The following is a 27,376-nucleotide window of genomic DNA, read 5'->3' as shown; positions in this document are numbered from 1 at the left end:
TTCACACTCTGTCTCTCTCTCAAAAATAAATAAACATTAAAAAAATTTTAAAAGAATATCTATGGCAGTTTTTATGTAATAAGAACTGGTCATTTCTTCCCAATAAAAATAAGTATTAACAAAGCCTATACCTTTATATCCTAAAATTGAAAGCTAAGCAGATTTTCTAATGTGGTTCAGTGAGTTACCACACCTGATTTGATATGAAATAGATCCAAAACTTAGTAATTTAAAACAATGTTTTTTAATAAAAAGCAAAGATCTCACTGCTGACTATGTAAAACACATAGCTTTGGAATTCTGCACACCTCCATGTGAGTCTTCACTCTACCGCTCGCTTTGGGCAGGTAATTCACTTCTCTGAGCCTTGGTTTCTTCATCTCAAAATACTATTGACTTCATGGAGTTATTTTTTTAATTCAAAACAGATAGTATCGGTGAAGCTGGCTGACCTATCACTGGCTCTCAGTACAAGTTCCATTTCTCTCTACACCCTTCTTCATCTTTTCATTAAAAACTAATTTATGCCCTAGGGGCACCTGGGTGACTCAGATGGTTAAGTGTCTAACTTGGGCTCAGGTCATGATCTCACAGTTCGTGAGTTCAAGACCCATATCAGGCTGTGTGCTGACAGCTCAGAGCCTGGAGCCTGCTTCAGATTCTGTTTCTCCCTCTCTCTCTACTCCTCCCCCATTCACACTGTGTCTCTCTCTGTCTCAAAAATTAATAAACATTAAAAAAATTTAAAAATTTCCATAAATCAAGATGTCTGGTTAAAGGAAGCAGACATAATCTTGGATTAGGGTAGGATGACCATAGTGGTAGGATTATATTTTTATCTTTGTATTTAGCTGTATGTTCTAATTTTGCTAAAAATGAGTATGTATTACTATCATAAAATCTTTAATATTTCTTTTTTTTTTATTTCTGAGAATGAGAAAGAGAGACAGCGTGAGCAGGGGAGGGTCAGAGAGACCAGGAGACACAGAATCTGAAATAGGCTCCAGGCTCTGAGCTAGCTGTCAGCACAGAGCCCGATGCAGGGCTCAAATCCACAAACCATGAGATCATGACCTGAGCCGAAGTCGGACACTCAACCAACTAAGCCACCCAGGCACCCCAATATTTAATATTTCAATGAATGATGAAGTTTATACTCTGAGTTGATACATAAAAAATTAACAAGGATTACTATAACCCAATTTTAGTTTTTATTCCCTAGAGCATAGTATACTACTAAATTAAGGAAAAATAGATGCGGTAGCTGAAGTGGTAACTACCCTGATTATGGGCATCAGAGAAAAGAGAAGTGGGATTCTAGATAATGACTTGTTAAGCTTTCTCTTGTACAGCCCTCTCCCACGTCGCTGCTAGGTTATTGCGTTGCCTCTAGGTTACTGCAACTGTTTCCTAGCGTGTCTCCAAGTCGCCCCCACCTTATCTGCAGGGTATGTGTGCCAGGTCCCCCCATAGACGCCCGACACCACAGATAGTACCAAACCTTCTTTATGCTGTATGTTTTCCTGTGAAGTTTAATTTATAGATCAGACCCAGTAAGAGATGAACAATAACTACTATGAGCTAGAACAGTTGCTACAGTAGACCGTAATAAAAGTTATGGGAATTGGGTCTCTGTCTCAAAGTATCTCGTTGCCCTGTACTACACCCTTCTGTGCTACACCGTGGGGTGAGTAAATGCCTGTGTGAGGGGATGAAAGGAGGTGAATGGCGGAGGCATCGTGACCTAGCATTAGGCTGCTGTTTACCTTCTGAAGATACATCATCTTCTGCCTTCACACCACACGTGATGGCCACGGGTAACTGAAACAGTGGCAAGTGAAACCAGGGATAAAGGGGACTACTGTATGCACTTTCATGTCCTTGAACATGACTTCGTGTCACCTTTAGCCCATCAGCCAGACGGTCTCCCTTTAGCTATAGGTGTGCTTTGCAAATGATGGTACATGTGTCATTGCAGGGATGTGATAGGCCAGGTAGAAGAGCCAGCATTTACTAGTAATATATTCCAACTTCATGTTTATCTGTAAGTGTGAACTTACTGTGAATTCCTCTAGACCCCGATGGGCATAACTTGGATATCTAGACCATACTCATCTGTGATCACAAAACACATTCCTTATGAATCTAGAATTGTTTCTCCTGATTATAAAACACACACACACACACACACACACACACACACACACACACACGTATACACACAAAGTAGGAAAAGTAAGTGCTTTTATGGTATGGAAATACAACTTACCCATATGAAGTCTACTTCAGGTATCTATTTTTTTAGGTTTTTATTTAAATTCTAGTTAGTTAATCAGGCAACAGATGCTGGAGAGGATGTGGAGAAATGGGAACCCTCTTGCACAGTTGGTGGGAATGCAAACTGGTGCAGTCGCTCTAGAAAACAGTGTGGAGGTTTCTCAAAAAATTAAAAATAGAACTCCCCTGTGACCTGGCAGTAGCACTACTGGGAATTTACCCAAGTGATACAAGAGTGCTGAGGTATATGGGCACATGTACCCCAATGTTCATAGCAGCACTTTCAACAACAGCCAAATTATGTAAAGAGCCCCAATGTCCATCAGCTGATGAATGGATCAAGAAGATGTGGTACATATATACAATGGAATCCTACTTGGCAATGAGAAAATGAAATCCTACCATTTGCAGCAACGTGGATAGAAGTGGAGGGTATATGCTAAGTGAAGTAAGAGACAGATTTTTTTTTCACTCATATGTGGAGCTTAAGAAACTTAACAGAAGACCATGGGGGAAGGGTAGTGGAAAAAAATAGTTACAGAGAGGGAGGGGGCAAACCATAAGAGACTCTTAAATACAGAGAACAAACTGAGGGTTGATGGGGGGAGGGGGAAATGGGTGATGGGCATTGAGGGCACTTGTTGGGACGAGCACTGGGTGTTGTACATAAGCGATGAGTCATGGGAATCTGCCCCCAAAACCAAGAGCACACTGTACACTGCATGTTAGCCAGTTCAACAATAAATTATGGTAAAATTAAAATGATAAATAAATTCCAATTAGTTAACATACAGTGTTATGTTAATTTCAGGTATAGAATATATTGATTTAACACTTTCACATGACACCCAGCATTTATCACAACAAGTACTCCTTAATCCCCATCACCTACTGCCCCATGCCCCCACCCACCTCCCTTCTGGTAGCCGTCAGTTTGTTCTCTATAGTTAGGAGTCTGTTTCTTGGTTTGCCTCTCTCTCTACCTTTTTTCTAATTTGCTTATTTGTTTTGTTGCTTAAATTCCACATCTGGGTGAAATCGTATGGTATTTGTCTCCCTCTGACTGACTCATTTTGCTGAGCAAAATACTCCCTAGCTCCATCCACTTGGTTGCAAATGGCAAGGTGTCATTCCTTTTATGGCTGAGTAATATTCCACTGAAGAGATAGAGATAGAGACCGAGGTAGAGATAGATATAGACCCACATACCATATCTACTTTATCCATGCACCAGTCGATAGATACTTGGACTACTCCCATATCATGACTATTATAAATAATGCTGCAGTGAACGTAGGGGTGCATGTATCCCTTTGAATCGCTATTTTCATATTCTTTGGGAAAATATACTGTTATATATTCTTTGGGTAGTGTGACGGCTGGATCATAGGGTAGGTCTATTTTTAACTTTGTGAGGAACCTCCACACTGTTTTCCAAAGTGGCTGTACCAGTTTGCATTCCCACCAACAGTGCAGAAGGGTTCCCCTTTCTCCACATCCTTACCAACATCCGTTGTTTCTTGTGTTGTTGATTTTAGCCTTTCTGACAGGTGTAAGGTGGTATCGCATCATGGTTTTGATTTGCATTTCCCTGATGGGGAGCGATGTTGAGCATCTTTTCATGTGTCTGTCGGCCATCTGGATGTCTTCCTGGAGAACTGTCTGTTCATATTAGGGACCAAACTCTTTAAGCTGGCATTCAGGGCCTTCCACCAACTGATATCATTCACCCTTTCTAACCCTATTTTCCATTACTCTCCTAACAAACCCGATACTGTCTTTGATTCGTTTAGTACAGACTGAGAGCCAAATGCTTTATATATAATGCCTCATGTAATCTTTACATGAGTTCTGTGATTGCATTATTACGTTCCCATTTTACAGATGAGGTTTAGAACTAGAGACTTAATATCTTCTTTGAGATCACAGAGCCAGTTAATGACAAAGTTCAAACCCAGTTCAACTGAAGCCAAAGCCGATTTTCTTAACTTCCTTTCTAGTCACACAGATCTCTCTGCTCACCATCACTGTAACACATGTCCGAATGTGCTTCCATGTGTTTCATTGTAATGTTGACTCCAACTCAGAAACCTTATCCTGCCTGCCTTTCAGAGTTCACCTCAGAACGTCACCCTTCTATGAAATCTTTCAACCACCAGCCTACAGTTGACATCACCTTCCTCCGACCCTTAACCATACGTGGCTTTAGATTGTCATTTAATTGATCAGGTTGAAGGTGTTGTCTTCCCGACCCTGTAATTAGTTGCTTGATGGCAGAAGCCGTGGAAGTCCTAGTAGATAAGTAGATAATCTCGACGATTCTATCCTTTGGTTTATATTTCTTTCTGTTGCCTACGGTTCTCTGTCCCTTATTAAATGCTCAAAAAATGGACTCATACTGATAACTTCTCATAGAGAGAAGGCCTTCTCCTCTTGTCATTAGAGTACGATAGTTCACAACACTGTAATTTGAAATTAAACCCTCTAAATTTTGAATGGCCAACTTCTCTGGAGGCTCTTATGCAATAGCTATTATATAATGTTATGTAATACCTGAATTAATATTCAGATTAATATTTTCAAAAGAAAAAATTACAGTAAGTCAACTTGGTGACTGAAAAGTTTAAATTAATAGAGCATAATTTTCCAGTTTCATTCTGTGCCTTAGCCTTCACGGACCTTTTCTGAAAAAGAGACTATGTGGTTTTATTTCTCTTAAAGGTAAATCTGTAAAACTTGCTCTATCACTCATTCTTTCAGGATAACTGAAAAAGAACATTAACAAAGAGGGAAGAGGAGAAAACCATAACCAAACAGTCTGGGTCTTGCATCTGTTTCCTAAAACCAGGAGACTGTCGAGACTGAGGGAGCAGAGAGTTTTTATTCCTATCGTTGAAGGTCATTGATAGGGGTCATTTAGGTATGGCTGGTGAGGCTGGAAATGAATTTGAGATGAGGGTCAAAAGAAAGCAGGAAGCTTGTGGCAGCCCTACTCCAGTATCTCTATGAGAATTTATACTCCTTCCTCTCTCCCCAACACAATCCCCCTCACCCCATCTCTACCTCCCTTCCAGCATCTGAGTCTTTATTCATTCTGATGTTTAGTTCAGAGGGACCTACCATTGATTGGTTTTGTTGTTTGCTTGAGGATTGATTTGGAAATCTCCATAATCCATCCTGCCTTAATTTACACTTCGCAGTGCTATGGTACATTTAGAAGGACTGATTAGTAACAGACTTAATCTCTCCCAAGAAATAACAAGACATATATTTGTAAGATAATCATGTTTCAAGTGATCAAGAAAGACTGTAGGTGCGAAAAGAATTGCAGTAATTGACATACCTTGGGGGAGGGAGGGAGTCAAAGGCTTTTGACTTCAGTATCTTAAAGAATATGCTAAATCAATTCTGTGAACAACAGTAACTAACAAAAAAGCTTTTAAAGTGAAAAATATATGAGCGCATTTCATTTATCAGAAGGTAAAATGCCTCAGCATTTATTGAAAAGAACTTTTGGAAAGGAAAGCTCTTTTGTTGTTTGAGGCTTTGGCAGGGGTGGGGGGAGGCTCGTTGTTTTTAATTTTTCATTGTTTTTCCGTGGATCTCTTTCATGCAGGAAAATTAGGTGGATTTACACAAGAAAATAACACTATAGATTCTGGAGAACTTGATATTGGCCGAAGGGCAATCCAAGAGGTTCCTCCCGGGATCTTCTGGAGATCACAGCTCTTTATTGATCAGCCCCAGTTTCTGAAATTCAATATCTCTCTTCAGAAGGATGCATTGATTGGAGTATATGGCCGAAAAGGCTTACCACCTTCCCATACTCAGGTAAAAGTAGGCTTTATTGTCAATAAAATGGAAACTGCTAGTTTGCATTTTTAAAGTTATTCTGTTTCTTGAGTTCAGCTGTTTAACTCTTGGACGTCTTTCGTATTGATTGTTTACGGTGCAAAGAATTTTGAATGTAGGTTACACTTACCGTGAGGTTTTTGAATTAGTAGGAAGAACGGCATTTTCTTCCTGACTTGCGCTAATCGTTATCCATTGATAGAAATGTACTAAAATTTGTGAGTAGCTGAATGAATATTGAGCATCATCTGAGCACCCAGGAAGACCTCGTGGATTTTCCAAGTGTTTGACGAAGATTCTGTGAGACTTGCAGATGATCTTATTCCTTTCATGTGATAGGTGCATAGAACTTTCATCTTAAACATTGTGTTTGTGTTTGTGCTGTTGGAAATATATTGTATTTTTTCTACTTCGTGGCAGCCTTACTGTTAGTGAAGAAATTTTGGAAACAATATCGTAAATATGATGACATGAACTTTATCGATGCAAGCCAAGATTCCTCAAATGAAGAGGAGAAAGAGCTTCCACAGATAACCTTAGTGTGACACTCAAAACAGTTCAAATATTCTTCAGTCATAGACTCATGGGACTTTAAAGTCCGTTCGCTTGCATGAAAATTACTTCATAGTACCACTCACAGGTAGAGACAGTTGCTAGCAGTAATTCTACAAGTTTTTTCATAATCTGATACTGGGTCAGGATACGTAGATTGGAAATTGTGGTTTAAAAGAGGTCCCATTATGTCTAAGAGAAATTATTTAAATTACCTACCATAAGTTTGGAGCTCAGACTTTTCTGGTATCAACTAGTATGTTTGTCAGTACAGGATTACCAGAAATATAATAGATGGTTCATTAACATTGACAGTTGGATGAGCCTAAAAGTTATAGTTGATAATCCATTTGTTTACCCATAGAATTTTCACGCAGATTTTCATTTGATTTATAAACTGAGGACAGGAGGATTTGCATGTATGCTTTATAGTATGTAATTCTGAGAGATATGCTTTTTCTATAACCTAGGAATATAAATTATAAAGAAATATTGATCAAATACTAGTAAAAGAATCATGTCTTTAAAGAAAGATGAATAAGGCAGAGCCTGGGTTGCTCAGTCGGTTAAGGGTCTAGCTGTTGGTTTCGGCTCAGGTCATGATCTCACAGTTCGTGGGTTCAAGCCCCACATCAGGCTCTGCACTGCCGGTGCTGAGCCTGCTTGGGATCCTCTCTCCCCTCCCTGTCTACCCCTCTCCTGCTTACGTACTCTCTTCTCGCTCTCAAAAATAAACAAATATTTTTTTAATGTTTTTAATAAAATAATTTAAAGATTAATAGAAAGATGAGTCAGAAACTTTGAACCATGCTTTCTCTTATAGTCACTGTGGATCAGGAAAAGTTTCCTATACATACATAAATTATATAGCAGTGAAATTTTTGAATATCATGCTTTGGTATATCATTTTTCTGATAGTGTCTTTCATGTCTACATTATTAACATAAACACATTTAATCTTTGCGCATTACATACTTCTCAATGTGTACTAGTGTCCAGTTTAATTTTTTTTAATCTTTATTTTTGAGAGAGACAGAGTGTGAGTGGGGGAGGGGCAGAGAGAGAGGGAGACACCGAATCTAAAGCAGGCTCCAGGCTCTGAGCTGTCAGCACAGAGCCCAGTGTGGAGCTTGATCTTACTCATGAACCATGAGATCATGACCTGAGCCAAAGTCAGGCACTAAACTGACTGAGCCAGCCAGGTGCCCCAACCATTTTAAATGTTTAATTACATTTATATTTGACTCCCATTCCTGCTATAGGTGACAGTGGCTAGGATGCAATAGCCAGATTTTCTTTCTTTTTTTTTTTAATCTAATTTATTGTCAAATTGGCTTCCATAGAACACCCAGTGCTCATCCCAACAAGTGCCCTTCTCAATCCCCATCACCCACTTTCCCCTCTCCCCCACCCCCATCAACCCTCAGTTGTTCTCAGAGTCTCTTATGGTTTGCCTCCCTCCTTCTCTGTAACTTTTTTTCCCCTTCCCCTCCCCCATGGTCTTCTGTTAAGTTTCTCAAGATCCACATATGAGTGAAAACATATGGTATCTGTCCTTCTCTGCCTGACTTACTTCACTCAGCATAATACTCTCCCGTCCCATCCATGTTGCTGCAAATGACAGGATTTCATTCTTTCTCATGACCAAGTAATAGTCCATCGTACGTATAAACCACATCTTCTTTATCCATTTGCCAATTGATGGGCATTTAGGCTCTTTCTCTGATTTTAGCCAGATCTTAAACAGTAGTGGATGTCTGTTTAGTTATGGCAGAGAGACTGTGTTTATATCAGTAGTCCAGGGACACAGGAAAGAGTATTTTTTTCATTGGAACCATATGCATGATTATATCACTTTTCTGTAACTGAGGAAATCTACCTCTAAAGCTAAGCACAACAGTGAACATATAACCTGTAACCTCCAGAAAATAATTCCAATGAAATTTGTTATGTGTTTTACTGATTTATTTAAAGATTCAGAGTTGACTCTTTCCTAGTTATATATACCATGTAAGATTAGAGAAATAAAAAGTGCAGTTTCAGATTTTCCCATTCTTGTGGTATTTAAATACAATATACATCACATCCACTTTTCCTTCCAGCCACAATGTATGTGTTTAAATTGATTATGCATTTTTCTTAAGCTCCGCAGTTATTAGAGTCCTTTCCTCTGGTTTATTCAAGATCAGCAGAGCAAACAACTGTTACTGAGTTCAGTGTTTAGACATGAAATATGCTGTAAAGCAACCCAAACTGAACATTTCTCTGCTTCTGGGGAACGTTAAATAAATCAACCTGAAATAATTAAAATTGGCCAGCCATTCAGAATAGTCAACTTGAGTTTTGAAAGTCTTTGTGACCCTTTATAAAACTGTCCGTTTGATTGTTGCCAAGGAATCTATTGACTTTCTTTTCCCCGATGTCGCATTTATTCTCCTGGACAGTTAGAAGCCTAAGGAAGCAATTTAACGCTTTACAGTTAACAGTGTCCTGTATCATTTAAGTGTGTGTGCGTGAGGGCTGTTTCAGAATGGTAGCTGGAAACCCGAGTTTTGTAAGCATGCACCCCATGACTCTCTGACCTTGTGACCTTGAGCACACTTCTCTGTGCCTGTGTCTGTCCAGAAGCAGTTGAATCCGATGATGGCTAAAATCTCTTCCGCCTGTGTGCCAGTGATTTACAGCAAGCTCAGTACTACCACCAAATAGTTGATTAAAAAATAGAGCTAAATGTTCATAGATTCGGAGATGGATGCATAGATTCACATCCTTTAAAATCTTTTTTAAGTTTATTTTATTTGAAAAAGAGATAGGGGCGCCTGGGTGGCTCAGTCGGTTAAGTGTCCGACTTCAGCTCAGGTCATGATCTCACTGCTCATGGGTTTGTGCCCCATGTTGTGCTCTGTGCTGACAGCCAGCTCAGAGCCTGGAGCCTGTTTCAGAATCTGTGTCTCCCTCTCTCTCTGACCCTCCCCTGTTCACGCTGTCTGTTTCCCTCTCTCTCAGAAAGAAATAAAAAATATTGATAAAAATAAAAAAAAGAGACAGAGACAGAGAGAGTGAGAAGGGGAGGGGCAGAGAGGGGCAAAGAGAGAATCCTAAGCAGGCTCCACAATGTGAGAATGGAGCCTGATGCAGGGCTTGAACTTACGAACTGTGAGATCATGACCTGAACCGAAACCAAGAGTTGGACGCTTAACTGACTGAGCCACCCGGATGCCCCTCATCCTTCTAATAACTGACTTGCGTTAGGCACATGGACAGTCTAACTAACTTCTGAGAAATGAACTACCAAGCAGAATATGACCTTTGTCTCGTGATCGCTTCTGCAGAGTGGTAAGACTGAATTTTATCCCAAAATAGCAAAGGACCGTAAGACTTGCCCCCACCAAAAATCCACATCTCCATCTGAGGAATAGGTATTACAAAGTAAAACCAGCTTGTCCCTAACTGATTGCTTTATACTTTACACCCTGAGAACAAAGGCTATTAAATATAATTTGCTTACTTTTTGTAGAGATGGGTTTAGCGTAAAGCAGGGAACTTGTCTGTAGGTATTTGAATAAGCCCTCCAAAGGCGTGTGGGAGGTACCCCTACAGAGGGGGTGGCCGGCTGCCGCACATCACAGTGACCACCACCCCAGCCCTATTTTATCGGTCACTATGTGATACAGATGACGATTTCAACGGTAAAGGTGGTGATTCCCAGTGTGAGCTTCAAAGGCCAGTTAAAACTCAAAATGTCCTCCCTTTCAGTGTTTTCCCTACTGTTTTGAATGTTGGGGGAGAAAAACGTTTACGGGCAAAGGAGCCTTAAAAGAAACGCTCCCTCTGCCTCTTTGTCCTGCTTATATAAATATTTAAATCTGATGGGAAAGTGGATGACTTATTTGAGGCACTGGCGCCTTTCAGAAGTGATTAATTTGCCTCTGATAATTTTGGGATATAGTTCCAGATGAAAATGCGGTGCGTGAAATGTCCACAATCGGTCATTATTTTTATCCTTGTAATATACAGATGAAAAAAGTTATCAAATGCTCACCAAGTTACAGCTTTTTGGTGTGTTTCTCACAGCTGCGTGATGTTATAAGGTAGTTTTACTACACATGCAAAAATGGCAAAATATGCTTTTATATTTAAATTAAAATGTTAATTTGTTGGAGACTGAATTAGATATTCTAAATCCTCTCCAAGAGTAACATTAGGGGTCTGTGATCAGTACAGGGGCAGCACATTTAATCAGGAATCTCAGCACCCTGGCAGCTGATTTTACTCCAGTTTTTAAGGCATTCTTATCATAAACTTTTCTTTAAATACACCTCTGATGAAATTCCGTTTAAGAAATCTATCCTAGGGGCACCTGGGCGGCTCAGTCGGTTAAGCGTCCAGCTTCAGCTCAGGTCATGATCTCGCAGTTCGTGGGTTCGAGCCCTACGTCGGGCTCTGTGCTGACAGCTGGCTCAGAGCCCGGAGCCTGCTTCCGATTCTGTGTCTCCCTCTCTCTCTGACCACCCCCCCAAAACCTGCCGCTCGTGCTGTCTCTCGCTCTCTCAAAAATAAACAAAAACATTTTAAAACATTTAAAAAAAGAAATCTATCCAAAAGTAGAATATCAATGATTCGCATATATATATACGTGTGTGTGTGTGTATACACACACACACACACACATATATATATATGTACTGTTACATTACATATATTGTACTATAATGTTTTTGTTAACATAACTGCAGGCCTTGGGAATAAAAGGAAACTGGATAGGAGTCCATAGAAACTGAATCACTCCCCTTTTAGGAAACTCTTCTCTGACAAGTTTATTAAAACGGTATTGCAAAATCTTTGCCATGTCTTCCAAGTTCGCTGCATTCTGTCTGGTTACAAAGCCTTACCGTTACCAATCACATTCCATATTTTTCCTTAGCTTGGAATTCCCCAGTTGAACTCCTCCAGCCACCCCGTGTTCATGATCCATGTTACTAAACCAGAAATCAGGCTTAATGACGACTGACTTCATAATGGTACTTGGGCGCGCTTACTGTTAACTGCCATCCTTCAGAACCCCTCCCCCATTTAATTTTTTAGGCTTTTGGTCAGAGACGTAAAGGCCTCTTGATTTACGTTTTTAATTTAGCCGTACCTCAGTACACACCCACGGGTGGCCCCATGGTACCTGGGGAGGTTAGTTCAGGGGCGCACAGAGGAGTACAGTCCTGGGGGGGGAGGGCAAAGGCCTGAGTTTTTTCACAAACCAACTCCCCGGCTCACCAGGTCGCTCATATTCCTGGAGCTTCTGGAGGTTTGGTTTCCTTCGTCTTTACAGTGTAAATAGTGCCTTCCTAGGAGAACAGTTGCGACAAGGATTAAATATAATCCCGGCATGGAGTACGTATCCAGTAACTCTTGTTACCACATGGGTACTAAAGAGAAGACGGTAAGAGATTGCCTAATGGTCCAAAATAAGGCTGCTGGGTTTGAAATGCTACAGGTTTATGGCTGCATCTGCACACCACCTGAACTCTTCGGACTTTTTATCGTTTGCAAGAGTCAGATAACTCTGGAAGCCGATTGGCCAGCAAGGGGGAAATGATTTGTGAAGTGTACATGCAACAGCAGTGTGCAGTGCGTAGATTTCAGGGTCCCACGTAGGAAGCCAGTCCATCGGGACCCTTTTTCTGACGTTGTATTTATGAGAGCAGAGGGGAAAGGTTGGAAAAACAAAAAGAAAAAAAGGAAGAGAAGCAGCCACGACCGAAATACTTCTGACCACTAAACAGGTGTCCTTGTCCTCACCCCCAGTATGACTTTGTTGAGCTCCTGGACGGCAGCAGACTGATTGCAAGAGAGCAGCGGAACTTGCTGGAGCCCGAAAGAGCAGGGAGACAGGCGAGATCCGTCAGTCTGCACGAGGCTGGCTTCATCCAGTACTTGGACTCTGGAATCTGGCATCTGGCTTTTTACAACGATGGGAAGAATGCGGAGCAGGTGTCTTTTAATACCATCGTCATAGGTAAGAGCAGTCTTCAAAGCATCTTTTTCCGGGCTACTGCCCAAACAGTGTGTTGAGCAGAAACTAAATTGTCTGCACCAATTTGAAGTGATACCTAGGGTGTTAAAGCCTGAAGTACACAAAATCTTTTTAAATTGTTTATTTACGAATACGTGGCAAACCATGAAGCACTGAGTTTCATCTGGAAGGATCTTCGAGGAAGGTGGTGCATCTTGAAAACACTTCATAGCATCTGCATTTGAAATGGCAATGTTTTGCTTTACTATTTGAATAATCTGGTGTGTATGAATTCTTTTTTCTTTTTTTTAATGGAGCAAGCCATCCGTAATTCCTTTATGTGCAGCTAAAATGATCCAGGTGACAGAGTTTACCTTCTTTGGGGAAGCAGGCTACACAGTAAACATCCCTCTTTGTCTTTTCTTCAGAATCTGTGGTGGAATGCCCCCGAAATTGCCATGGAAATGGAGAGTGTGTTTCTGGAACTTGCCATTGTTTTCCAGGATTTTTAGGTCCGGATTGTTCAAGAGGTACGCGAGTTAGGGCCTTTTCTTAAGCCAATAGAAAGAAGCTGTAGAAACATGCGTATGTCAGAAAACGACCAGGACAGGAAAGAAAGGGGTGGGGGGAGGACCAGCCGACTCCTTGTCCCAGCGATTTGCTTGTCTTTCAGGATCTGGACCGCAGATGTGGCTGATAACTCTTCTGTCGTGTTTTATTTCATAGCAGCGTGTCCGGTGTTGTGCAGTGGGAATGGACAGTACTCCAAGGGCCGCTGCCTATGTTTCAGTGGCTGGAAGGGCACGGAGTGCGATGTGCCGACCACGCAGTGCATTGACCCGCAGTGTGGGGGGCATGGGATTTGCATCATGGGCTCTTGTGCCTGCAACTCGGGCTACAAAGGAGAAAACTGTGAGGAAGGTAAACATGCTCAAATTTATAGAAGTCTGTTGCAACTGTCCTAAAGGAAGAGATTGTATCTGTCATCTTTAGTTTGGCCAATGGAGCTTTTTATGTGCCTCCTCATGAAAGTAATTTTGATCTCCATGCCTATAGTGGCATCATTTTATTAACATTTTAACTAAGAAGAAAGCACTGATCCTGAAGAGCCCCTTTGCTTTCGGTCGTGTGAATAATTTTTTTTTTTCAATCTGAGAAAGTAAAAAACCGTTTGTGACTCGAAACCAGCCATGGACTGTTGTTTTGTTTTCTTGGGTTTTATCTTTGCTTTATGGGTTTTTGGGGGTTTTTTGGTTTTGTTTTTGTTTTTTACAATTTTTCGCATAGAAGCCAGCTTTTAATCTAGCATTTTGGCATCTCTAGAAAGACAGGCTGTTGCACATAATATACTAGTGGAAAAAAGTACATCCTGGGCTTGTTCCATAACTGTATGTAATGATGAGAGTCAGGATGCTATACTGTAAAGTGCATTTGAATTGTTTTTTTCAAAAGGCAGAAAAGCATCATTTCTGTTCTTCAATCAAATTGATTTTATTGATCCACACACACAAAGTAATGCAATTAAGTCTCTGGAATTAAATTTTCAGGCCATTGACCCTACAAGTGTAAAGTTTTATTGAGTCAAATTGCTAAATTAAATCTCGTCATCTAAAGCACATTAAAGTGAATTAAGAAGGATAGAGCGTATGCAACTCATTTGTTTCTCAAACAGTTTGAGAGTCCCATACAGCTGTCACTGCTCAGTGGTCGTGGATTAGGTCAGCTGATACAATTTCGTTCTAGAAAAGCCAATACTTATTACTGTCTGATTAATCAGAACAGAGAGCAATAGTCTGAAATCTCAGGAGCGTATATGTGTGTAATTCATGAATATTACAAGTCCCTCCAAGAGTCTCGATTACCCAAATGGCCTAATTCTTAATGCCAAATTGTATACTTTTTTGCATTTTCAGAAACCCGTGCTTGAAAATGGCAGTTAAATATCTGCGTATCCAAAATTTTCAAATAAATTAGAATGGGATTTAATTTTTTGTTCTCCGGGTATTAGGCACATATGATAGCTTCTAGATTTAATTATAAAATTGCTCTCTTTTCTCTACTGTAGCTGACTGTCTAGACCCTGGATGTTCCAACCACGGTGTGTGTATCCATGGGGAGTGTCACTGCCATCCGGGATGGGGAGGTAACAACTGTGAGATCCTGAAGAGCATGTGTCCGGACCAGTGCTCTGGGCACGGAACATATCTTCAAGAAAGCGGCTCTTGTACCTGTGACCCTAACTGGACTGGCCCAGACTGCTCAAATGGTAAGGGGGGAAAACGCAGCACAATTGAGCTATTGTGTAGCTAACTAAAGATTAAGACGTTTTCATTTTTAAAACACACGTCTTAAGGGGCGCCTGGGTGACTTAGTCGGTTAAGCGTCCAACTTTCACTTAGGTTATGATCTCGCGGTTTGTGGGTTCGAGCCCCGCGTCGGGCTCTGTGCTGACTGCCAGCTCAGAGCCTGGAGCCTGTTTCAGAGTCTGTGTCTCCCTCTCTTTCTGACCCTCCCCTGCTCACACTGTCTCTCTCTCTCTCTCTCTCCTAGAAATAAATAAAAAATCTTAAAAAAAAAAAAAACAAAAAAAACCCACGTCTTACATGTAATACAGGTTTATTAAAGCGGTTGTTTCTAGACATAAGTGTTAAAAGTGATGACATTTAGTCACATTAGAAAAAGAAACAGACTTAGTCAATTTGTCATGAAAATTTCTGTTAGTAGCATCGTGAAGCATACTTTGTGTGAAAAACTCCCTCTTCTTATAAACCCTCAAGGTCTGTGTATAGTTTGGGAACTTAAACATTTTATCTCATCAACAGAGAAGCCTGAGTTTAAAAATTATTGACAACATAAGGTGAAACCTGATCTCCATAAAGAATATGTATAGATAGATATTATGATGTGCATAATGGTCCAACATTGAGTTTTTTGATATAATAATATGATTGTAATAGAAATGGTAGGTAGTAATTTTTTCCCGTCAGTCTGGTTGTCACTGAACAACAGCTGTGTGCATGGCCTGGTGATGGGCCCTGTAGGAATAAATAGTGAATCGTTCCTGCCCTCTAGGATAGTGACTTTCAAACTGTTGGCCATGACCTCAATGACCCAGAGCCTCAGTTTTCTGCTGTGCCATGTACATACATAGACTGACATGACTGAAACAAAGCTTTACAGAGTGAAACACCCTGAGACTTCTCCCCAAGTCTGCTCTATTTTTTTAATGCTGGTTGTGTCTCATGAATTAATCCATGACCATGTTGACTAACACCATATGAAAAGGTACTATTTTAAGGTAGAAAGTTACCATTTATTTGGGGAGATGAGGTGAACACACATCGAAAGACTTAGAAACCAGAACCTCCCAGTTTAGTATTATATTGAATATTACACGGACCAGTATGCTATGTACAAGCGCCATTCAGAGGAGTGGTTCTGCCTTGACACGCATGGGAGGTTTTCAAGGAGATTTTTATAAACATGTCTTGCCTTCTTCTAAAGATGGCAGCTAGCATGGAAATGGGAGGAGGTATTTTTGGAGTAGGGGAATGGTACTAGAAAGTACTTAAGAGCATAGACCCTGAGATCAGAACCTTGGGTTCATATCCAACCTCTGCTACTTATTAGCTACATAACCTTAGGCAGTCTAGGATATGCTTTATTTACCCGTCTATGAAGTGAATTTAACCAAGAAATTCTTGGGGCACCTGCGTGGCTCAATTGATTGAGCATCCAGCTCTTGATTTCGGCTCAGGTCATGATCTCACAGTTGTGGGATCAAGCCCTGGGTCTGGCTCCATGATGGGCATGAAGCCTGCTTAAGATTCTGTCTCTCTCTCTCTCTCTCTCTCTCTCTCTCTCTCTCTGCTCCTCTCCTGCTCACTCTCACTCTCTCTAAAGAAAAAAAGAAAAGAAATTCTTCACAGAGATGCTTTGGAATTACTTGAATTAATGTATATAAAGTACTTAGTATAGTGCTTAGTCCAGGATAAAATCTAAATATAGCTACCACCTCCACCACAATTACTATTACTGCTACCACAACCACTACCATTAACAAATATGCACCTGTGAGAATATCGTTATTAGATGGGAGAGTAAGAAACTGTATTTGGAGGTAAAGGTTGGGTGGGGTCCAATTTTGAGGGACACAGCTTAGAATGATGGCTTAGACAATGGAGAATTCGCTAGTCATGACGATGTGTGCCCACCAGTATGATGAGAACAGCGTGTTGGAACTCCCCGATCGATTATATGTCAGAGAACATGACTAGTCAGACTTTGACGGCCCGAAGGCAGGTTTGAGAGCTCTCCCAGAGTGTGAAGTGCTAAGCGCATGAATTCTTTTGGAGACCGTAGAAATGAAAAGGATGAATCTGAGGGCCATTTTAAAGGAAAACTAGACAGAGCTTGCTGAAGAGACAGTACAGAGGTTGGCAAGAAGAGCCGAACGTCTGCAACCAGGGTGGGCTGGGGTAATGGCCACGTCTCTGGAGAAGACAGGAAGCTGGGAAGGGGTGAGGGGTGAGGGGCGAGGCAGGATGCAGGGGAGGCGACGAGGAGAGACAGGTGAGATATGGAGGAGGCTTCAGTCTTTGCTATACCCAAAGTTAGCCAAAATAAATACTGCTAAAGAGGAGGAGGAGGAGAAACAGGAAGAAGAGGGAGGAGGAGGAAGGGGGAGCGAGCGAGAAGAGAGGACTTAGTCATGCTGTTGAGTAATACAGTCTGTGTAAGGCTAGGCTTCGGGGAAGGGGTCTGTCTGCCGTTCACCCTGCCCACACGGATCGCCTTCTCTGAAGGCCTCTTGTCACAGTGAGTGTTTAAGAGCCGGAAACCTGGAGCTGAATGCCTGGGGTTGGGTTGAGTGGGCCATTCCCTAGGTTTGGGACGTTCATCAGCTAGTTAGCTTCTCTGTGCCTCAGTTTCTTTACCTATGACCTGAGGACAAGCAGAGTACTACCTTATACAGTTAAGTTTCAACCTTAAACGATTGTCATAAGATGGAAATGAGTACTTGTAAGGATTAACCATTAATAGAGGCAGTGGCGGTGTGAGGGGGGGTCATAGTTTTGGTGGTAGAGTTCTAAAGGCTAATTGTAGTTTGTCATCCTTAATTCTTGATCAATTCAGAGGAGCTTCCACAAAAAAGTACCGCTTGGAGGGGCGCCCCGGGGGCTCAGTCGATTAAGCATCTGACTCTTGAGTTCAGCTCAGTCATGATCTCACAGTTCATGAGATCGAGCCCCACATCGGGCTCTGTGCTGTTAACACAGAGCCTGTGTGGAATTCTCTCTCTCTGTGCCCCTCCCCTGCCTGTGTTCTCTCTCTCTCTCTCTCTCTCTCTCTCTCTCTCTCTCTCTCTCTCAAAATAAATAAATAAACTTAAAAAAAGTAATGCTTGGGTACAGTTCCCCAAATGTGAAATTTGTGAAATGCAAATTATTTCATCTCTTATCCTAACCTAAGGGCATTAACCTAAGAGAAATCCCACTACACAGCGATTAACATGCTTATTTTAAGAAGAAAAAAAAAGACAAGCTGTCTTTACAGATCACTCTTTCTTGACACTTTGAGAAACCTGGGTGACATGGCTGCTACCCTGTGACTCCTCAGCGACACGCGACACTCTTGTGCGCCATTCCTCACCTACTACAGATTGAATCCGGGAAGCCCACGCTAAACAAAGTTGTGTACAGGCTAAGTTGCGATCCTGATGCAAAACTTCCATTGAAGCCCTAAGTAGATACCCAGGGTAAAGGGCAGAGGGACAACTTACTGCCTGTTCTTGCTTGTACTGTCTCTCTCTCATTTCCCCCCACCCTTCCCTCCTTCAGCTCCCATACTCCTCCTCCCTCCCCTCTTCCTCTCTCTTCCTTCCTCTTCCTCTACCTCTCTCATCTTTGGGCCATACATTTTTGGAGGCAGACGGAGATTTACGTTCATTACTGCTTTGTAGAAATAGGAGTTGATTCAGATAGCTGGGAGAACTGGTTAGAAAATTCATGACCCGCAAGAGCAAATAACACACACAGGACAAATGAGGGTAACCTGATCACCTGGGGGGTGGGACTGTAGAGGACCCGTCAGTGCCTCACTGAAGAGCTTCAGGAAACTTCACCACCCAGCAGTATGAAGCAGAGGTACAAGGCATTATTTAAATAACACATTAACCTGTTCTGTCCTCTGTGCTTAAAAACATAGTTTATAATCATAAGAATCCAAATAGGCATTTAATTATTTCTATTCAGTTTTTATTTCCCTTTCTGGCTTCTGTACTGAAAAATGCATCCCACACACAAAAAAATCCAATTAAAGTTTATAGATACAATTATTTGTATAGTAAAGCTGCTTGGTTCAGGTCTCTTATGCCGCCATCAGTAAATGAGCGTAATAATACTAGCTATAAAATAATACTTGTTTGAAACACTGTCATTCTAATTTGTCTCCCACAATTATCCAAATAGGAAAGGAATGCGAAACAGCCCTTTTTGTTTCATATGATGTTATTTAATACATTTCCGGAATTATTTTACAAAGGATAGTTTGTAAGTGATGCTACAGCTCAAAAGATCATTCAGTCTTTGGCCCCGGCTGGCTGTCAGAGAAGCATGTGACTGTAGATCTTGGGGTTGTGAGTTCAAGTCCCACATTGGGTGGAAAGATTACTTTAGAAAAGTTTAAAAAATAAAATAATTCAGTGATATTGCCGTGAATAGCATAAAAGCGGGGGGGGGGGCGGCGGTGGGAGTAGATGTTAATTAAGAGATTAAATTGGCTGCCAAAAGCACCTGTCATTGTTTTACATATTTAGACTAATTTTTTTCATGCTGATACAAGCATTTTGCCAGTTGAAAATCTAATGTTATCCCTACACAAAGTAGCTGATGAGACATAGTGGGTGAAGATCTTTGCCCCATTCCGTCTTTACACCCCCTTGAAAAACTGAAAAAAACATACTAAGCTCTCAATATAGAGAGTTGAATAATGAATGTGGTATTCTTCTTTGGAATAAATTAAGCACACGAAAAAAAAAAGACTTTATTAAACTTTGCTATTAGCTGCAAAAAGACAGAAAGACTTAAAAGTAATCAAACATGCATTTATTCATCCTGTGAAAACATCCTGGCTCATGTGCCTGAAATCTATCTCAATATTCCACAGTTGCTAAAGTTTACAAATACGTAGGTCACTTCAATCTGTGGCTGAAAGTTTACCAGCTGCATTATTGGGAATTTCTAACTAACCGAATCCCAAAGCAGACCACTTTACCTGCTACTTCTTTCGTTGTTGTGGAAATGACCTTCGGATCTCTAAATTCAATGAATAGATTCCACAGCTGCACAAACATTTGGTTAAGCCGCTACAAGAGGAGAAATGAATTATTTCCATCAGAAAATGTATAGGTTCGAAAGCAACAGAGTTTTCCTCTATCTCCATCAGCAGTTTGTCCATTAATTAGCCCTTCAATTCCACTTCAATTAAATTAACTCTAATTAATAAGTTCATTACAAAGATTGACGCACCTTGCTCAAAGCTAGTGTGCTAAACGCTGATAAACACCTTCGCCCTAATGAAAAATTGATTAGATTGAATAAAAGGGGTACCTCAGAAAGAAACCTCTCTTCTGGAGCACAGTTGATGCTCTGTTCGTCTGAAGTTAATCAAACCATCTTGGATCTCTTAATCAAAAATTTAATTCAAACGAGATGAAAAAACATACACCACTCTCCTCCAGTTAACAGTCCTGGCGGTTGTTTATAAGAAATGTTACAACTCTCACAGAGCTCTGATAGGCTGTTTTAAGATTTTGCAGGACTGAGAGACAGAATTACCATGTCTGAGAAATCTTAATTGGGCAATGAGTGGGGGAAATAGGAAGATGTGACCACATAAACAGTTAGTGGTTTTTACTTTAAAAATAAGGCTGTAGCCTGTTTTCTCGTTGTTAGAAATGATTGCATTTTTATTGTTCAGCATTTTGATTTTTGCAAGAAAACCAAAACCAAACGATGGTCTTACAATCATAGAAAAAAGAGGTAGTTGAGTTTATTGAACTTTATATGTAAAAAGTAGACTATAAAATACCCTTCAAAGTTTTCTTTCTGTGTGTGTGTAGACATCTTTCTAATGAAATAAAGCTTTAAAGAAAGGTTTTGAAGAAGAAAATTACTTTAGACACAATTCTTTTTTTTAACGACTGAGCCTATTATGGTTTTGAAGTCCTTGGGTAACTTTCAGTTATCCCGTATCTGAAAAACTGAAGTTTCGCAGTGATAGAGTCAGCAGTTACATATATTTGTAAACTGGGTTTTCTACTATAGTTCATGTCTGTTGACAGTAGGAATTTGCTGAATAGGAAAAAACAACAATTTCTTTTACACAACCAGCATGTGTGTGTGTATGTGTGTCAAAAGCAAGCCTATGTGCATACTACAAAGGATTCTTTTTAATAAAATGTTCTGAATATTTTAGAAATTTAAACCATAGGGTTAGAAATAACCCCTTTGCAGTTCTTGCTGTAGGGGGAACCCAGCTCCTGTGAGATACCTGACATGCAGAGACACCGAAATATTTCATTAATTTTATGTTCATTTGATGTAAGTTGTTGTATGTATGTGTATGACATGTGGTATTTTCCTCTCATTATGAATCACATGTTCTGTTTTGTTAGTAGCCTCTGTGTTCACACATACACATAATACAGGAAATGATTTATAACAAAATTGTCATGTGTATTTTATGCAGCGAATTACAGCAGCGGATTAAAGTAAATGATGAATTAAAAAAGTAAACTTTTACCACTTCTAATGCTTCCTAGTCGATGCTAAAATGTGCTCAGTATATAAATCCTTTTTATTTATTTTCAGTGGTTTTGTTTCTGAGTTTCAGACGATGCCTTGCTTATTCATTCTCCTCCCTGCCGCCCTTCTCTTCTGCTCTCTTTCCTCTTTTCCATACAGAAATCTGTTCCGTGGACTGCGGCTCGCACGGGGTGTGCATGGGGGGCACCTGTCGCTGTGAAGAGGGCTGGACCGGCGCCGCTTGCAGCCAGAGAGCCTGCCACCCGCGCTGCGCGGAGCACGGCACTTGCAACGAAGGCAAGTGCGAATGCAGCCAGGGCTGGAACGGCGAGCACTGCACCATCGGTAGGCCCCGCCCCTCGCCCCGCCCCCGCCGCCCTCGCCCCGCCCCCTACCGCCCCGCCTCCCCTGCGCGGGGAGCGCCCCGTTGCTGGCTAGGTTTCCCCGCTTGGAAAAGCTGATTTCCTCTAATTAGTTATTTTCACCCATCTTTCTTTAAAAAAATGAAAAAGAATTGCCTTTCCAAATAATGCCCTCATGTTACCACGGCAATTCGGTTCTCTTTAAAGCAGCTGTCTCAAGTGTGAAGTATCAGAATTTGGTGGTTTGTTGATGGCTACAAAAATTGACTCTCCTGCAGATGATTTCATTTATTTCTTATAAATACGCCGCTATTGAATATTCCTTCTCACTGTTCCATGGTGGATTGCATAACAGCAATCGTTGTTACTTTAAGAAAGATGCCAAAAAATATGGGGCCTTTTTGTCTTGTATAGATTCCTGCCCCACACATTTTAGCACCTGTCGATAATACTTGAGTCTCTCAAAAAGAGGACTGACTGCCTATGGCTTTATTTTGTAGCAATGCAAGAAATACAGTAGAAGGAAATGCACAAGGCTAGCTGTTCTTAAAGTTAGGTGCAGATATTTCAAATATGATGATGTTCGTGAACCTCTGTAGCTTAAATAAAGCAAAGAGGTGTTTAAGATCGAAATGTTGGTACATAAATGATAGCTAGGATGGATGCAAGAAAGTCCAAAACGTACGTAGTACCTTATTTTCAAGGTCTGAAGTGCCTTTGCTTTTTACTGTTTGAGCCACTGAAATTCAAACATTTAATTAAAGAAAATATAACAAACGCAAGTAGTAGATATCTGCCTCCCTTCAGTGGAAGTGCACCATATTAGCTATAAATGACACAGTCCTACAAAAATTTCCTGATTTGTGTCACTTGAGATACGGTGTTTTATGTGCACGGGGTGTAATTTGCTAATTGGAGGGAGTCTCAATATCTTAAAAATTTTCTTCTTCCAGAGCAGCTATACATATTATATACTTCATTTTCTTGCTCACAGGAGTTGGCTAGGTAGGAAGTTTTTCATGGAAAAGTGGCAGTTACACCGTTTTATGAATTGTCACAATTGTATCTTTACAGAACTTCATGTAAGGTTCTTTCCAGTCTTACTGACATTCCTGTCATCTGTTTTGAGGGTAGTGATCCCCCCACCCCCACAGGCGATGAGCCACAGAAGGGCTCCCAGGGCTCACAGCACTTGTGGCTCATGACCGTAATAGTTATCCGAAAGGGAAATGACCCGTCCTCAGGTGGTGTCTGGAGAAATCCATGGACAGGCTTCCTGAGTCTTCTGTCTCCCACCAGGAGAGGTCACATGGAGCACCTACTCCAGCACACACAGTGCATACTCCGGCACTGAACTACACCAGTGTGTGTACAAGGACCACGTGCCTCTGCTGAGGGTAGCCCACTTGAGACTGAGAGTTTTTATTCAGGCCACGCTGAGAGGTAGCCTCTGTCCGCCGCAGTCACCAAAATCTCTAGGTGAAATCTCTGGAGAAAACATCCAGTTTTCCAGATGCCTGCCAAGGACCAGCCCTGCAGACTTCTCCAGATCAAGCCTGTTGTGTTAACTTTTACCTGGAAAACATCCTCAGCGTCTCACCTGTTGAACGTGAGCTTCCTACCCACATCCCAGTAAGCACAGGGTCCCCACTGAGGAAATCTGCAGGTGCACACGTTCACACTTGCAAAGTGCTCATCCCCGCCATTTTGATATGGCTTTCCCCTCCTCTGCTCTTTAAGCGAGGCTTCTGGGGCAATGACTCCCTGTTGTTTACATAAACCACATTTGTGAACTACGTTAGAGCAGCAAAGTTGACAACCACAATTTGTGGATATTTCTGTGGACATATAGAGGATACGGCTGTACCCCCTGAGACCAAATCGCAGAATGCCCATCTACCAGAGGCAGGGCAGGAAAAATAGACCTCTGATCACGGTCCATCAGATTTTATGACTCCACTACCCCCATACCCATCAGAAGTAAAATAATTCCAGCTGGTGGTGAAAGGTTATACATTTGACTGAATATATCCCAGGAAGTACAGCAAAGACATGAATATATAGCTTGGAAAACCTAAGAGTATATGCTAAAGTTTTCCGTAGGCAAATCTAACTTGCTAATCAACAGTCACTAAATAAATCTTGCTATTGGTGTCCTCACTGACTTTGGTCGTAGTACATGGTTAGTTTCCCACAGATGAGCCGCTCTTTAACGGTTTTTGTCAGTAGCAGGTCTGTTTATTATAATGTAGCATATCTTGTTGTGGTTGTTGACAATTCCATTTTCTCTTGTTTTGTTATTATTTTGTTGCCTTTATACTCCACATGAGTAACAATGTGGAAATTAAGGACCTGCTTCATTTGAAAATGAATCTTCAAAGTGAGCCTTTTAAAAGACGCAGAGAACCCCAGATCACTGTTTTGTTTTTCTATGCTGGTAGAGCTACTTATTGCAGATTTTGCCGAGCAAAGATCCAATTAACTTTTTTCCATCTCCTTCTTACCTGTGTGTATGGCCACAGTGAAGCCTAAGGGGCCGTTGAAAAGGGGGCCTTTGTGAGCCACTGATTTAAAGAACCCAGGAAACCACAGTCCATTTTCTCCTTTGGGCTATGTTACTGTGCCGGGCCTTTCCTCTCTTTTTCAACACTTACACATCTGGCGAAAAGAAGCTGCCAGTTTATGAAAGAATACTCATAAATCAGCAAGATTTTTTTCTTTCTCCACATTATGTGCCATCTCATTGAATACAAACAGGGAGGTTAATTGAAAGAGAGACGGAGGAGAAATTAAACAGTTAGAAGCAAACAAAAGTTCCCAACAGAAAGCAAAGAATATTCTTCATCCGTCATCTTACGGTCTTCATAAACTGTTCATGCTTTCATAAAACCATAGGCATTTTGATAGCAAAATATGTTATGAATTTAGAGTGTTCACTGAACACCCTATCTACCTTGCTATTTTTATTAGTGTGTTCGTATTTTCCTCTCGTGGTGAATCATGTGTTCAGCAAATTAGGCATATTAATCCTCAGGTTCATTTTCCCAAGTCCTTCTCCTTTCCGGGGTTAGACTTTGGAAAGTGATGCATGCGGATGGCAAATGAAACAAAGGGAAATCTACTTTTAGCGATACTATGATTAAAATAAATATTTTCCCTTCCTCCCCATAAAAGCATTTATGATTGTTGGACCCTTTCATAAATAAAGAGAAGTTAGTGATATGAGTGAACCACATCAAATGTTACTAGCAAGTATTACTAACATAGTTTAACCGTAATAGCCCTGGTGTAGATGCTCAACTACCATAATATCCTTTTTATGTGACCATTCCACAGGAAGGTCGAATGATTATCATACTCATGTTCCTACTCTTGTTTCTAACAAGATAGGAAAGATGGAAGAATATTTAGAGGACCCAGAAGCAAGATAAAATAAATATAATTAAGTGGTTTATAAATAAGAGTTGACATAAATGAAATATCACATGGCTATCTCTATATAAACAAGCCAAAACAGTTCTGTATCGATCAAGGTCAAATCTGTGAACTGGGAGATACTTGTCTTGACCTTAATTCAGTAAGTTCACTGTTGATGTATTTAACTGAAACCAGAATCTATAACCACATAAAGGTGACTCCTTTGCTTTGGCTCTCCCTATTCTTCCTTAGGAAGACTGGAAAACTACTCTTCTGGCCTGTGGCTGCAGTTAATGGGCCATAGAAGCAATGCAAATGCCATGCTAGCCTCTGCTGAACAGATATTTGTAAGCAGAACCCACGTAACTTTTAAGTGCAATACAGCTGAATATTCTGGGCAGTGATAAATCCTGAGTTACCACATCTTGAGTGTTACTAACCTGTAACTTCTTCCCCCAAGAGCTATTCTTTGTAGCAGTTGCTGAGTAAAAAAGCACTGGAGGTTATAGATGCAATTATGACATGGAAGAGTAAGGGGAGCCGGGCTAGAGACTGAGTAACACATTTGATTTTTATCTACAATGAACTGTGGTTAGGAAGGTAGGGAAGACCCAGATCTGTCTGTAGATGGGTGAATTATCTCCTGGAGGCTCATTGGCATGTCCCACTGTTATTTCCCATTGGCATGTCCCATTTCCCCACAGACAGAAATGGAGAAAATGGGCATCGGTTGTTAAGTTGTTGGTTAGATACAATGAAGAACCTCATGTTGGAAGACATATTTAAATTCTGAAACAAGATCCCAAAGAAATGTGTTAATCTCATTTCTGTAATCCTGAGGGGTTTGTTTGGTTCTTTTTCTTAGTTTAAGAAGTGTTCTTAAGAGGGGAATTTTTTGGTAACTTTTTTCCATTCGTTAGGTCTCTTGAGTAGTGTCCTATCTGAAGGACCCCTTGAGGTCTCTTACAGTTCTAGAATTTATTGATTTCTGCGTTATTTGGAAAATTACGAGATTTAAACACGGGATTCCTTTTTTTGTCCTCAGTTTCATTTAGCTTTTTATTTTTCCTGTGGCATTTGCATGCCTTTGTTATCTTTCATTTGTTCATTTATTTCTTTATCCATTAAGCAATTATTGATCATCTCATCTGTAATCTTCTAATATTTTTTATGCAAGTTAGTGATAACATAAATGGAAAAAAAAAAAGCATGGGCTCTGAAATGAAAAAGTGTTTTTTCAAATCAGCTCTGTGATTTTTTCACTATAACTTGTATCATATCTGTTCTTACCCCCAGTTGGGTTTTTTTTTCCTAAACATAAAAAGACTATAATACATGTCATACGGGATTTTGAAGCAGAATACTCCAGTGTTCTGGAGCTTTGGGGAAGGAAAGAATGAGAAAGAGAAGAGAGAGAAAAAGAGACAGAGAAAGGGAGAGCACATGCACACACTTTTGGGATTTGAATCCTTGCTACACCATTGTTTGTGTCGGGTGTTGTCAGTGGCAAGTCCTGTTCCCTGGCCTTCGTTCTTGAGTTCAACCTAGAAAGAATCCAGAGGCAAACTCTTAAGCAAGGGTTTAATAATAGTTCAAGCAAAAGTATACTCTCGAGATGAGATTGCTGTCAAGCCCAGATGTGGTGGCTGCATGGGGGGCAGGCTTGTCCTTCCTCCTTATGTTTGAATAGGTTACAGGTCATGGCTGGGGTGCTTCCCTACTAGGGTTGCAGCCAGTCATCTAAGGGATTCCTGCTATGAGGAGGACTCTCTCAGGAGGGAGAGTCTGGGGCCCCGTATTTGACCCTTGTCCGAACTGTCATGGCAGCCTCCGTCCACTGTGAGGGGCTAAAACCACGATGCACATGTACTATAATGAAGCTGTAGGTTACTGTAGGGCAGTGGTCAGAGGGGAGAATGCATGTGAGTCCCCTGTGGTCTGTCCCTGCTGTGTAGACCTTGGTTTCAGCCCTTTGATCAGTAGGAAAGCATTGTTTCCTGCTCATCTCTGACTGCCTACTATATCAGTGTGACCTTAGGCAGTCGGGTTTTTTTCTTTTAATGTTTATTTATTTTTGAGAGAGCACAAGCAGAGGAGGGGCA

General features: G+C 40.9%; 1 protein-coding gene across 1 annotated transcript in view; it reads left to right on the top strand.

Moving 5' to 3' along the window:
* TENM3 (teneurin transmembrane protein 3) overlaps positions 1-27,376 on the top strand; it is a 194,344-nt gene that overhangs the window by 68,923 nt on the left and 98,045 nt on the right. Inside the window, exons 5-10 of the mRNA XM_039250689.1 lie at positions 5,894-6,108; positions 12,481-12,691; positions 13,117-13,218; positions 13,415-13,609; positions 14,754-14,954; positions 21,655-21,840. Coding sequence (XP_039106620.1) covers positions 5,894-6,108; positions 12,481-12,691; positions 13,117-13,218; positions 13,415-13,609; positions 14,754-14,954; positions 21,655-21,840 — 1,110 coding nt within the window. The remainder of the gene's footprint in view (positions 1-5,893; positions 6,109-12,480; positions 12,692-13,116; positions 13,219-13,414; positions 13,610-14,753; positions 14,955-21,654; positions 21,841-27,376) is intronic.

This window comes from Hyaena hyaena, unplaced genomic scaffold, assembly GCF_003009895.1.
Source record: "Hyaena hyaena isolate Hyena2069 unplaced genomic scaffold, ASM300989v1 scaffold_377, whole genome shotgun sequence".
Lineage (NCBI taxonomy): Eukaryota > Metazoa > Chordata > Mammalia > Carnivora > Hyaenidae > Hyaena > Hyaena hyaena.
The sequence above is the reverse complement of the archived record's forward strand: the minus strand, read 5'-3'. Positions and strand labels throughout refer to the sequence as shown.